The sequence below is a fragment of the Prunus mume genome, linkage group LG7 (genome assembly GCF_029339155.1).
Source record: "Prunus mume cultivar Tortuosa linkage group LG7, ASM2933915v1, whole genome shotgun sequence".
In the NCBI taxonomy this organism is placed as follows: domain Eukaryota; kingdom Viridiplantae; phylum Streptophyta; class Magnoliopsida; order Rosales; family Rosaceae; genus Prunus; species Prunus mume.
In genome coordinates this window covers 7,694,106-7,706,684 of record NC_142704.1, presented here as the reverse complement: position 1 = coordinate 7,706,684, position 12,579 = coordinate 7,694,106, and the positions used below count along the sequence as shown (strand labels likewise).

General features: G+C 41.6%; 3 protein-coding genes across 6 annotated transcripts; 2 read left to right on the top strand and 1 right to left on the bottom strand.

Annotated features, from left to right (window-relative positions):
• The first annotated feature begins 1,348 nt into the window (after positions 1-1,348).
• QKY (C2 calcium/lipid-binding plant phosphoribosyltransferase family protein) lies at positions 1,349-4,965 on the top strand. The gene has a single exon (XM_008241615.3). The coding sequence runs from the start codon at positions 1,544-1,546 to the stop codon at positions 4,724-4,726; it is 3,183 nt and encodes a 1,060-aa protein (XP_008239837.2). The 5' UTR covers positions 1,349-1,543; the 3' UTR covers positions 4,727-4,965.
• Positions 4,966-6,032: 1,067 nt separating this feature from the next.
• LOC103338418 (mitochondrial outer membrane protein porin of 36 kDa-like) lies at positions 6,033-7,618 on the top strand. The gene is made up of 5 exons (XM_008241616.2): positions 6,033-6,207; positions 6,302-6,388; positions 6,523-6,584; positions 6,713-6,945; positions 7,028-7,618. Exons 1-5 carry the CDS (start codon positions 6,159-6,161, stop codon positions 7,329-7,331), a joined length of 735 nt encoding a protein of 244 aa, XP_008239838.2. The 5' UTR covers positions 6,033-6,158; the 3' UTR covers positions 7,332-7,618.
• Positions 7,619-7,840: 222 nt separating this feature from the next.
• Positions 7,841-11,314, bottom strand: HIR1 (SPFH/Band 7/PHB domain-containing membrane-associated protein family). 4 transcript variants are annotated; one of them, XM_008241617.2, is made up of 6 exons: positions 11,177-11,314; positions 9,499-9,707; positions 8,979-9,099; positions 8,763-8,854; positions 8,581-8,677; positions 7,841-8,467 (listed from the first exon to the last, which is right to left on the bottom strand). In XM_008241617.2, exons 2-6 carry the CDS (start codon positions 9,685-9,687, stop codon positions 8,112-8,114), a joined length of 855 nt encoding a protein of 284 aa, XP_008239839.1. In that variant the 5' UTR covers positions 9,688-9,707; positions 11,177-11,314; the 3' UTR covers positions 7,841-8,111. The 4 variants fall into 4 exon arrangements, with proteins under 4 accessions (XP_008239839.1, XP_008239842.1, XP_008239840.1 ...); XM_008241620.3 differs by lacking the exon at positions 11,177-11,314 and adding an exon at positions 10,270-10,401; XM_008241618.3 differs by lacking the exon at positions 11,177-11,314 and adding an exon at positions 10,270-10,287 and having other exon boundaries at positions 9,499-9,697.
• Positions 11,315-12,579: the final 1,265 nt, after the last annotated feature.

Below are 12,579 nucleotides of genomic sequence, written 5' to 3'. Positions count from 1 at the left end.
GATGCTAATGGCATGGAGAATTCTATTACAAAATTGTATGTATTAACCTTTGATATAGAGTCTATATTTTGTGGACATGTTAAAGAGTCGTATTAAAGTTGAAGAAGTTAAAAGCAGCAGCCTCTTTGGGTAAGGGCATGTTTGTATGTTTGGTAATATTCTGAGGCTTGAGCATCAATCTACCAATCTCATCCACAGATCATGAGCAGAGAGCCAAAATATGCTCAAAACAGAAGGGCATCAATTCAAAAATGACTTTATTATATATGCATATATGTATATGTAGGGAAGCAGGATCAGATTCGCTGAGCAAACAAAAGCAGAGAGCAACCCAGCAATTGGAAAAAAAGCCACACCACCACAACATCACTTTCTCCATCTGATGCGGCTTGGAGAAGCTTCTTTGAGATGCGTGCCAATTGCCAAAAAGTTGCGACCCAATATCCACTCCTAGATGAGAAAAAGTTAGTTGCAACGGGGATAGCTGTACTGTTTTGTTATATCCGGCCAATAATGCTATATTATGTGGAAGTGTTATTATGCATATCGTAACGTTATTGGCCGGAAATAACAAAATAATCATATCCCCGTTTCATGAAGGTCTTTCTCCTCCTGTATATCTGAAAGAAATTAAAGCAACTTAAATCCACAATTATATCTGGAAAAAAAAAATCACTTTTACTAGTTCAGGTGCTTTTCTGAACACAGTTGAGTTGCCCATATGGTGGTAGAAAAAAGGATAATATGTGTATGTTGGACTCGGAATATTTTGATGATTTAGTTTGACAAGGGGACATAAAGAGATAGAGGAGAGGAGAATATATAGAAGAGAACCCAATATGAAAATAAAAAGGGGGATGATATGCTTTGTCACACAAACCTTTATTCAAAATGTGATTGCTTTTCACAAAAAGGAGAGGGCCATACACACACACACACATACATACTTGCCTCACTCACTGGAAGAATCATGTGCCTTCTTCCATCCAGTACAACTTATCTCTCATTCTCTTCTTCCTCTGTCATCATCTAATGCTACCACCCATCACAATATTTGTCATGCCTCTTCTTAAACAAATTAATTATGAAAAAGCAAATAATAAAGGAAAAGAAAAGAGGAATGTGTGAATTATAATTTACAAGCCGAAAAGTGAATCGAAAACCTTCGGGAGTGAGGATGGAATCTAATCTCTTCCTTCTCAACAAAATCTTTTAACCAAAAAAAAAAAACACAAAAAAATTATCAATAATGAATTTTAAAAATAAAAACAAAAGGATTAGCATGGTAATCAAGCAGCATGCCATGCATTAGGCATATGATATGATATGATGCAATGCAAACCAGCAAGCAAGCAGTGCACAAATTCAAAAAAGCGCACAGCTCAAAAGCAAAACCCAAAACCCGCACATCCCCCTTCGCATTCCCATTCCCATTCATTCTCTCTCCCGCTATCAACGCCCAATTTACCAACTGTTTTTGTCCGTAACCATAACCAAAACCAAAACCAAAACTCACTCACACTCCCATCAGAAATATGAGACCATGACGGTTTCGTTCCAACTTCCACCCCAACAACAGTCACCGCCACAACAACAGCCACCGCCACAATCCCAATCCCAACCCCAACCCCAGCCCCAGCCCCAGCCACAACCTTCAGAACCACCGCAGCCGCCGAGCACAGTCAGGAAGCTGATCGTCGAAGTCGTCGACGCGCGGGACCTTCTGCCCAAGGATGGCCAGGGCAGCTCCAGCCCCTACGTTGTCGCCGACTTCGACGGCCAGCGCAAGCGCACCTCCACCAAGTACAAGTCCCTCAACCCCACCTGGAACGAGCCCCTCGAGTTCGTCGTCTCCGACCCCGACCACATGGAGTATGAGGAGCTCGAGATCGAGGTCCTCAACGACAAGCGTTTCGGCAACTCCAGTGGCACCGCCCGTAAAAACCACTTCCTCGGCAGGGTCAAGCTCTACGGCACCCAGTTTTCCAGGCGCGGCGACGAGGGATTGGTGTATTTCCAGCTGGAGAAGAAAAGCGTGTTCAGCTGGATCAAAGGCGAGATTGGACTGAGGATTTATTACTACGATGAGTTGGTTGAGGAATCGCCGCCTCCCCCGCCTCAGGAGGATCCGCCGCCGGAGAAGCCGAGATCTCCGCGTCCGGGGGTTGTGGTGGTCGAGGAAGGTAGGGTCTTCGAGGTCCCTGGATTTCCGCTTGCGAACAGAATTCACGAAAGCTCGTACTCGCCGCCGGTTGTGGTCGTCGAGGAGTCGCCGCCGCCGATGGTTCATGTACATTCTGAACAGGCGGTGCACGATATGTCGAATCATCATCAGCATCAGCCGGAGGCTCAGTTTCAACCGGAGGTGAGAAAAATGGAGACTCACAGAGTGATGAATACTGAGAGAGTGAGAATCCTAAGGAAGCCTAACGGGGACTTCTCGCCGAAAGTGATTTCCGGCAAGTTCGCGGGGCCGGAGACGGAGAGAATCCACCCCCGCGATCTCGTCGAGCCGATGCAGTATTTGTTCATCAGAATAGTCAAGGCTCGAGGCCTGGCTCCGAACGAGAGCCCCTACGTGAGGGTCCGTACATCGACCCACATGGTGAGGTCGAAGGCGGCGGTTCACAGGCCCGGCGAGCCGACGGACTCGCCCGAGTGGAACCAGGTGTTCGCGCTCGCACACAACCGGCCTGACTCAGTGAGCTCGGAGCTGGAGATCGTCGTTCTCGACTCTCCGTGCGACAAGTTCTTAGGCGGCATTCGCTTCAACCTCGCCGATGTGCTGGTTCGAGACCCTCCGGACAGTCCCTTGGCTCCGCAATGGTGTTCTCTAGACGGAGATCAGAACTCCGGCCGAATCACCGGGGAAATCCAGCTCTCTGTTTGGATAGGGACCCAAGCCGACGATGCCTTCCCGGAAGCGTGGAGCTCCGACGCGCCATTCGTGGCTCACACGCGTTCCAAAGTTTACCAATCGCCGAAGCTCTGGTATCTGAGATTGACGATTATGGAAGCTCAGGACCTTCACATTCCATCGAATTTGCCTCCATTAACGGCTCCCGAGATCCGAGTCAAAGCTCAACTGGGGCCACAATCAGCTAGAACCAGGCGCGGATCCATGAACAATCACAGCGCGTCGTTTCACTGGAACGAGGACCTCATCTTCGTCGCAGGGGAGCCTCTCGAGGACTCGTTGATCTTACTCGTCGAGGACCGCACCAATAAGGACGCCGCGCTCCTCGGCCACGTCGTAATTCCGGTGAGCTCGATCGAGCAGCGAATCGACGAGCGCTACGTGGCGTCCAAGTGGTTCGGGCTGGAGTGCCAAGGAAACGGGCTGGAGTGCCGCAGGAGCGAGCCATACTGCGGCAGAATCCATCTACGGCTTTGCTTGGAGGGAGGGTATCACGTGCTGGACGAAGCGGCGCACGTGTGCAGTGACTTTCGGCCCACAGCTAAGCAGCTGTGGAAGCCGGCTGTTGGCATTTTGGAGCTGGGGATTCTCGGCGCTCGCGGCTTGCTTCCCATGAAAGCCAAATCAGGTGGGAAAGGCTCCACGGACGCTTACTGTGTGGCCAAGTACGGGAAAAAGTGGGTCCGGACTCGGACCATCACTGATAGCTTTGACCCGCGCTGGAACGAGCAGTACACGTGGCAGGTCTATGACCCCTGCACCGTCCTGACCATAGGAGTGTTTGACAACTGGCGCATGTTTGCTGGCCCCGGGGAGGACAAACCAGACTGCCGTATAGGCAAAATACGAATACGTATATCTACGCTGGAGAGCAACAAGGTGTATACGAACTCATACCCGCTGCTGGTGCTGTTGAGAACTGGGTTGAAGAAAATGGGTGAAATCGAGTTGGCTGTTCGGTTTGCCTGCCCGTCGTTGCTGCCCGAGACGTGCGCGGTCTACGGACAACCATTGCTTCCTAGAATGCACTATCTCCGCCCCCTTGGGGTGGCTCAACAGGAGGCATTGCGCGGTGCCGCCACTCGCATGGTGTCAGCGTGGCTCGCGCGCTCAGAGCCGCCTTTGGGGTCCGAGGTGGTGCGGTACATGTTGGATGCGGATTCGCATTCATGGAGCATGAGAAAAAGCAAAGCGAATTGGTTTCGGATTGTGGCTGTGCTTGCATGGTTGGTCGGGTTGGCAAAATGGTCTGATGATATTAGAAGATGGAGAAACCCGGTTACCACGGTTTTGGTCCATGTGTTGTATTTGGTTCTTGTTTGGTACCCGGATTTGATTGTCCCAACCGGGTTTCTATACGTGTTCTTAATTGGTGTTTGGTATTACCGGTTCAGGCCCAAGATCCCAGCCGGGATGGATATCCGGCTCTCTCAAGCGGATACGGTTGATCCAGATGAACTTGATGAGGAGTTTGATACAATCCCAAGCTCAAGGCCACACGATGTCATCCGGGTTCGGTATGATCGGTTACGGATGTTGGCAGCCCGGGTCCAAACAGTTTTGGGTGATTTTGCGACACAGGGGGAGCGGGCCCAAGCCTTGGTGAGCTGGAGAGACCCAAGAGCCACAAAACTGTTCATCGGAGTGTGCCTAGCTATCACTGTGGTTTTGTATGCAGTGCCACCAAAAATGGTTGCTGTGGCCTTGGGATTTTACTATCTGCGCCACCCCATGTTCCGAGAGCACATGCCGCCGGCTAGCCTGAACTTCTTCCGGAGGCTGCCAAGCTTGTCGGACCGGTTAATGTAGAGGAAAAGCGGGAAGGAAGAGTGGTAGATATAATGTATGGCAACATTTTGTTACTTAGGTGCTAAATTAATCAGAGGGTGACAAAAATTTGAAATTGCGATGAAAACAACTGTGTTGAGTTGAAAAAAGAGGTCCTTCAAAATAAAGAGTGAAAAAGTGAGTGGGGAAAGTGGCAAGTTGTCATCATGTTCTGTTTTTTGTGGTTTGTTGAATTGATTGACTGACTATTGAAACCTTGATATAGGAGAAAGGCAATGGGAGGAGGAAAAAAAAAAGAGTGTTGGTAGACTTGAAAAGAACATTTGGATGGCAGTGCAGAGCTTTCTGTAATGATGCCGCGGAAAAGTATGAACACTGAAATTGCTTTCTAACGTATAAAATTGCATTCGCATATTTCATCATGATGTTTGTTTCTATGTTTGTTAATTAAACTCTCTCTTCCTCATATTGAGCATGGATAAATATATGTATTTCATTATTATTATAATTATTTTGTGCCGTTGTTACCAGCCATTTACATGAAGACCAAAAAAAGAGAAGCAGAACAAAGGTAAAGAGATAACGAGGATGGAGCTGATGATGTTAAAAAGGAGAAGAGAAATGAGTGATTTTTGAATATTCCGAGTACACCAGCTTGTCCCATGCGTATTGTGTGGTACACCAACTAGCTAGTGCACCCGAAACATACAAAAATTTCTCAAGAAAAAGAACCCTCAAGATAAAAAGGATCCTGCAAAACTCAGGCAAAAGCTAGGCCTTATAGTCAAAGAAACAAGAAATCCAAGTGAAGCCGCTGCTGCCACAACTGCTTCCCATTTAGACTTTTGTAATCGGAATTGCAAATACTTCAAAATTTTCAAGGCACTTTTGTTTTTGTGTCTTTCAAATAATTGTACCACTGATTCATTTCCCATGTAAATAGCAATGAATTCATCAATTATGTTACCTAATTTGGTTTTGATATAAACAAATCCAAAAGTAAGGGTTGGTCCAGAAGATGAATGCTAATCTAAACAACACAGAAAATGAAAATTCCCTAATCTAAAAACCCACTAGCAAGATAATCACCTTGAGCCCTTGACACTACAAATATAATTGTTAATTTCCACCTTCCTTTTTTTTTTCTTTCTTTTTCAGCTATTGAATTCCTTGCCTATTTGAAGTCCTGCATCCTTGAAGCATCAACAAGGTGACTACAACCTTTCATGGGAAAAACTCCAACGCAGAGAATTTTCACTCTTGTCCCACATTGTACTCTCTAGTTTAGTATTAGTTTGTCAACAATAAGGAAACTTCCTCTTCCTTCTTTGGTGCCATCCTAATTGAATTCTCAATAAATTCTCATGCCACCTTATACACCATAATTATACATTCTACCAATTAATCAAAGATTTTTTTAAATTAAGCTTGATCCCAGTTGGTTTAGCAACAAATGAGTAACACTCCAGGTGCCTCCTTCAACATTGGCAAGGAGGCCAGAGGTTTTAGACACTCTACACACCCATCTTCTCTTCTCTTTGTGTCCTTTTCTTTTGATCTTTCTCTACTCATACATGTTCTCTTACTTTTGATCAGATCTTCTCTACAAGGATTTTGCTTATCAACCGCCCGTGCGGTTTGATTATCGAAGCCTCAACTGGAGCAGTGATGTTTCATGCAAAGGTTAATTCAAATCTGTTGCTTCTTCACAATATTACAATATTAAATCTGTCAAGTATTGTTGAGCAATGGTGATGATAAAACTGAGCTGGGACTCATAGTTTAGCATGGTTTGCTGGTTTCTGTGACTTCTGCAGTTAAACTGATTGCTCCTGGCCTCAGCACCCTCTTCAGTTTTACCATACCAGATTATGGCCGGGTAAGAATTTCCATCAATTTTCCATCTGAGCTACTTTTCAACTTGTTGTTTGAAACCATTAATAAGTTTGATGAGTGATAAATTACACAAGGCCTCACTCTAAGATCAACAGATCATTGTGGTAACAGGTGGAGCTGCAATACGAAAGCCCTTTTGCTGGGATTGCTGGAGGAATGGGACTGATACGAAATTCCTCCAATACATATGATCCAGTTGCAAACTTCTCTGGTGTGGTAGGCATAGGAGGCAGTTCTCTGTTCACCATTGGAGCTGACCTTGCCGTTGACATAGCTACGGGTGCATTTGACAATAACGCCGGTTTGAGCTTCAATAGTGCCTTTGCTACCGTTTCCTTGTCCTTGTGAGCAATCCTGTGAGAACTTGGAGAAAAGGAAATAGTGCATAAGTTTGTTGACATGAACATAACACTTTAAATTATGCAGGGACAAGCTTGATACTTTAAAAGCTTCATGGTACCACATGGTGAACCCCCTGACCAACACAGCCCTTGGAGTAGAGTTGAAACATAGCTTTTCAACAAATGATACTGCCCTCGCCGTCGGTGCCCGGCATGCATTTTTGCCCTCTACGCTGGCGAAGGCTCGAGTTAGCACGCACGGCAGCGTTGGTGTTGTTATACAGCAAGGATTCTGGCAAAAGATCTTTATGTCTATATCTGGAGAGGTGGATTTCGTAGGCATGAACAAGAGTCCAAAAATTGGACTATCTCTGGCTGTTAGGCTCTAAAGGAACACCATTTGGAAGCAACTTTTGCTGGTGCTGCAAATTGTTATTATCATGTTCTGATTATTTTTGGTTTTGTATTAGTTTTTATGAGGTCAATAGTGGAGAAAATGAAGGGGAAAATGTATAAAATCCGATGAAATTCAGTACTGTATACTGGGAAGAAATATTCTTTCTATTTCAGGATGGTTATGGGTTATGCCAAAGCCTTGCTTAATACAAGGAGGATTAGATGTTTGGTTATTTAATTTCACTTTTAATTACGTTCAGGACAGACTCCGAAAAAGAAAGGCTAGGAACCCACGTAGCTGGCTTCATATACATTTTCCTTGGTAGAAACTTGTACTTCTTTTCTTTTTCTTTTGTTTCTTCTGAAACTGCTTTGGATTACCTCAAGCTACACACATATCCATGGCCAATAACCATCACATTTAAGAAGATTAACTCTGCCAAGTGAGAGAATTCTTCATATATCTAATAAACTAATACAGTGAAGCTTATTTGGAGAAAGATAATGAACAAATAGGATTCTTTTTTGTGAAGAAATTCATACACTTTTCAGTCGTCTACACACTTAAAAGGTGAAACTGTACAAGAATCAAGTTCAAGCAAGAAGAATTCACTCATTGTATACGATCATTATATGCTCACCACAAGTATACAGTGGCAGTATTGAACAATTAAATGAAACCATGAAACAAAACTATAGCAAACAGAACACCTTGGGATGAAGCAAAAAAAAGACTTGCAGATAAGAAATGAAAAACTTGTAGAAGTTCCGAACTACTGGTGAGAACCCTGAAGAAGTCCATCACGAATCTGAGAAGCTACATCACGGACAGAACCAGGTCCATGGGGAATAAACACGGCAGAGGATTTAGAGGAAGCGCCAATTTCCTTCATGGTGTCAAAATACTGAGTCACAAGGACCATGTCCATGACATCCTTTGCAGTAGTCCCTGGAACATTGACAGAGAAGCCCAGCACACTGTCTCTCAAACCATCTACAATTGCTTGACGCTGGCGAGCTATACCCAGCCCAGAGAGATACTTGGACTCGGCCTCACCCTCAGCCCGCTTAATTTGCAAAATCTTCTCTGCCTCTGCCTTCTCATTAGCTGCCACGCGCATTCTTGCAGCTGAAAAATACACAGAAGAAATGGTAAAATAATTGAAACTGAACAGACCACCAGTGCAATACAATAACACAAGTTAAAAGGAATATGATAATCATCACAGATATGACTTATACCAGCATTGATTTCGTTCATTGCCCGTTTCACATGCTCATCTGGTTCTATGTCAACAATGAGCGTTTGTACAATCTCATAACCATAAGCAGACATAGCCTGCAACGGAGAAAGAGTAACATGGTTAGAATCAAGTTATATTTAGAGTGCATAGCATTATATTACTTCTGTTTTGCCACATTACTTTCTCGAGCTCTTCTTCCACAGCTTTTGCAATTTCATTCTTTTGCTCAAAGGCAGCATCCAGGTTGAGCTTTGGAACACTAGCTCTAATCACTAACAAAATGAAAAAAGCAAACTCAATTAGTGAAAAATACTTGTGATGGGAAAAAAGCTAAAAACACTTGTATAAAAACAATTGCATATCTCTAATTCATTAAGAAGGATATTTAGTTTATACCATCAAAAACATAGGCCTGGATTTGAGACCTTGTGTTGGTGAGTTTGTAGAAGGCATCATCTGCTTTGTCTGCCAGAGCACGATATTGAATAGATGCAACGACGTTGACAAATACGTTGTCCTAAAGAACATATAAATCAACGTATTAAAGAGGCGCATATAGAGAACATGCAGTAAGTAAACAGTAAAGTGCAAGATATTTTAATATAAAGACTTTTTCATCTCAATTCCTTTCCCATTATTGCTCTATATTGATTTTAAAAAAATCATTAGCATACTCGGCTTAAGCATGCACTGATGTGAACACTTACAAATTTAGAAAAGAGTATATGCTCCCTCTACTTAGATTCATGTGTGAAAAATGCATACAAACTGAGGCACTAGCCTAGATGACAAAATGAGATGGGCAATTTTTTGCTTGTAAGAGAACTTTGGAGAACGAAAGTATTAGATATTCAATTAAAAGACATGTAATGATCACTATTATATGGATTAAGTCTACTTATGAAAATTGAGAAACCTTTGTCTTGGTCTCACAGCGCACATCCAATTGCTGCAAACGAAGAGAGAGATGACCAGCAATCTGATGCCCAAGAAACCAAGGCAGGCAATGGCATCCTGGCTCAAGAACTTCCACAAACCTACCAAATTTTTCCTTTATAGCTACTTTGGATTGATCAACTTGTACACAACAGAAAAGATTACCCATGTTCTCTTCACTATTTGTACCTTCACGAAACATAGATGCAAATAAGGAATTTTCCAGAAATAAACAATTTTTAGGAAATTTAAAAAGAGGATTAAATAGTAACAATCATGATTTTAGCATGTCCATGGCATTAGATATATTCGTACACAGAGTTCATCAAATAATCTCACAATGATTCATTCATTAGAAACTATTCAGATCACGTGTTCAAGACTCATAGTCCATACCGAGAACATCATCTTCAAAGTTCAATTCATCTATGGCAATTAAACTATTGTTTATATCCCTGTATGCGTGCAGGCATGAAAGAGAGTGATTTAAAATTCGTATGTCAAGCAAAGCAGAGAGAAAATACAACTCGGGATTGAATGCAAAATAGACACAAGTTCAAATCACAAGTTCAAATTGATCTTTCATAACACCATCCAAGATTCCAAGTAAGTAAAAACAGGTTTTTGCTAGAAGCATAACGGATTAAAAAGAGCCAAGAACAAGAACACATACACCCCGCAGAGCTATTTGTTCGCCTATGTATATTTCTCCCCGAGAGAGAGAGAGAGAGAGAGAGAGAGAGAGACTTACAGTTAGTATAACAGAAGAGCGGACAAGAGAGAAAGGGAAGAAGATAGGAATGAGACGACCCAAACAAGTTGAGATTTATATAGACTCAAAAGACGATAACTTGTAAAACTCTTGAAGAAGGCTACAGTCCACAAAATTACACAGTAAAATATTATAAAAATAACTCATAATATATTTTTTTCTTTTTATGATTCCATTTTATGCGTATACTAATACAAGTTTCAGGCTTTACCACTCTGGCACAACGGAAAAATCGAAAGTCAACAGATTGGATACCCAAAGGGAACTTAATCCTATGACCTGTAACAACAAACCTCCTCAAAGACTTCGTACAACTATACACAATTAAATGCAAAAACCAATAAGAAGAACAGAAAAACAAATTGTAAATTCCTAAATATAATTATACAGATAAACTAGTTTAGTGCAGAAGAAGCCTCAAAAACATCGTCAAGGGTAGCAGTACATAGTATTCATCAAGATACAACCAATACAGTTTGGTATACAGAATAAAAGAACAAGAACAGACATTTGATCAAATGAATACAATTCGACCAAACCATTTCTAAACGGGATTGTGACAGCTAACAGCTCAGAGAGCTTTGCCGTCTTAACCAAGAAAATGACATCTGGGTTTGCTGCATTTGTTTCTTTTTACCCAAAAATATAAACGTTTTTTACCTGAAATCAATTATTACCACTCCACAGATTACATTATCCGATACCCATATTGTAATTCAATAAACAAAATAGATATGCCGGGAAAAAACGAGAACTTGGTCAGGAAGATATGCAGAAAATGCAAAAAGCGAATAGTTTTGCTATAATAAATGCTTAACTACATGGAAATTGCAAAGAATCCCCATAACCAAGATTGAGACTTGCAATGAAAGAGACGTGAATGTACCTTCTCTGCAATTTCTTCAGGAATTTTAGTTGACCCTTCAATATGACGAAGATGAGAACTACGCTTTCGAATACCAACCGGGGAAAGTGAGATGCTTTGAGTTTTCCATCGGAGCAAACAGATTGTGTGAATTTCAGGAGACCAAATATTTCGTCAAGCAAAGGACCAATTGGCAATTTGCCAATAGTTTCGATAACAAACCTGCTAACGTCGTCGTTTCGCGCCAGTGTTATTAATTCGGTGACGGTGATGACAATGCCCACGTAAACTTTCAAAACACAGCTCACAAATCGCCACGTCCCTTTTCCTAATTACACATCAGATTACAATTCACAAGTGGGTCCGAAAATTTAACGGCCACGTTTGATTGGGCCCGGTCAACCATTATGTTTCTTTGACGCCAAGGTTTCCTATTTGTTTAACTACAAGTTTTTCGAGTTACAACTGAGGAGAGCTTCATAATTATGTTGAATCTCTTCTATCATATGTAGGTAGGATCATGCAAGTTGAATTTATCATTTTCAAGATTGTATGTGTTTGAAAACCAAAATCTATAGTATACTATCACACTTACAAACGGAAAATATTATTTGCACTCCAAAAAAGTCATCATGCACTTCTTTATTGAAAAAGAGAAACGACACTTAAAAGAGTGTCTGATGACTTTTTCACACTGCAAATTATAACTCATTTATGAATTTGCTTTGAGCATGTACACTATGGATCCACGCATGCTTTTCTGGTCTTTTAATTACAAAATAAGATTAGAACTTATCACAAAATTCAAGCTTGTTTGGGTTTTCATTGAGGACAATCAAGTCATCTTCTCCTTAAACGTTAATGACATTAAGAAGGGCAGAAACAAGAGCAACGTAGGAAAATGAAAGAGGATGTGATAGAATTAGATTAGGACTAAAATGGAGAAAAATATCATTAGATAGAGCATAGGCTGGTTAGTGATAGAATTAGATAATCTGAAGAAGTTAATTTGAAAGTGAAATTTTATCAATTAGCAATCTCCAAAGACTAGGACTTGGCATATAATATTCAGTTTAAAAGGTTGTCGTAGAAAACTTAGGTAACTTTTAAATAAAAACAAGACATGTACAAAATCTAAAGATAAGATTTCACAACATATATATCTTTATATTTGTCTTCACATGCATAAATTTCCACGAAATATACGAGGTTAGTGAAGAAGTCATTTCATGAATACATCATTCTAGTGGAAAATAGGTTATACCCAGGGGTTATAATAAGACTATTTTTAATTGTATATTATATGATTAAAAAAAATCAATTGTATTGTTGTTATCGGACAGATGGATTGAATCGGTCAACACATCTCTTTAACATAACCTCTCACTATTTATGTGAATAGTTTTATTACCAAAGTAAATTTA

Coding starts and splice junctions, on each gene's coding strand:
- QKY (XM_008241615.3), top strand. CDS start 1,544: ATGACGGTTTCGTTCCAACTTCCACCCCAACAACAGTCACCGCCACAA.
- LOC103338418 (XM_008241616.2), top strand. CDS start 6,159: ATGAGTAACACTCCAGGTGCCTCCTTCAACATTGGCAAGGAGGCCAGA. Junction 6,585..6,712: donor CCATACCAGATTATGGCCGG/GTAAGAATTTCC, acceptor TTGTGGTAACAG/GTGGAGCTGCAATACGAAAG. Junction 6,946..7,027: donor GCTACCGTTTCCTTGTCCTT/GTGAGCAATCCT, acceptor TAAATTATGCAG/GGACAAGCTTGATACTTTAA.
- HIR1 (XM_016795923.2), bottom strand. CDS start 9,720: ATGTTTCGTGAAGGTACAAATAGTGAAGAGAACATGGGTAATCTTTTC. Junction 9,100..9,498: donor GCTGTGAGACCAAGACAAAG/GTTTCTCAATTT, acceptor TATGTTCTTTAG/GACAACGTATTTGTCAACGT. Junction 8,678..8,762: donor TGGAAGAAGAGCTCGAGAAA/GTAATGTGGCAA, acceptor TCTCCGTTGCAG/GCTATGTCTGCTTATGGTTA.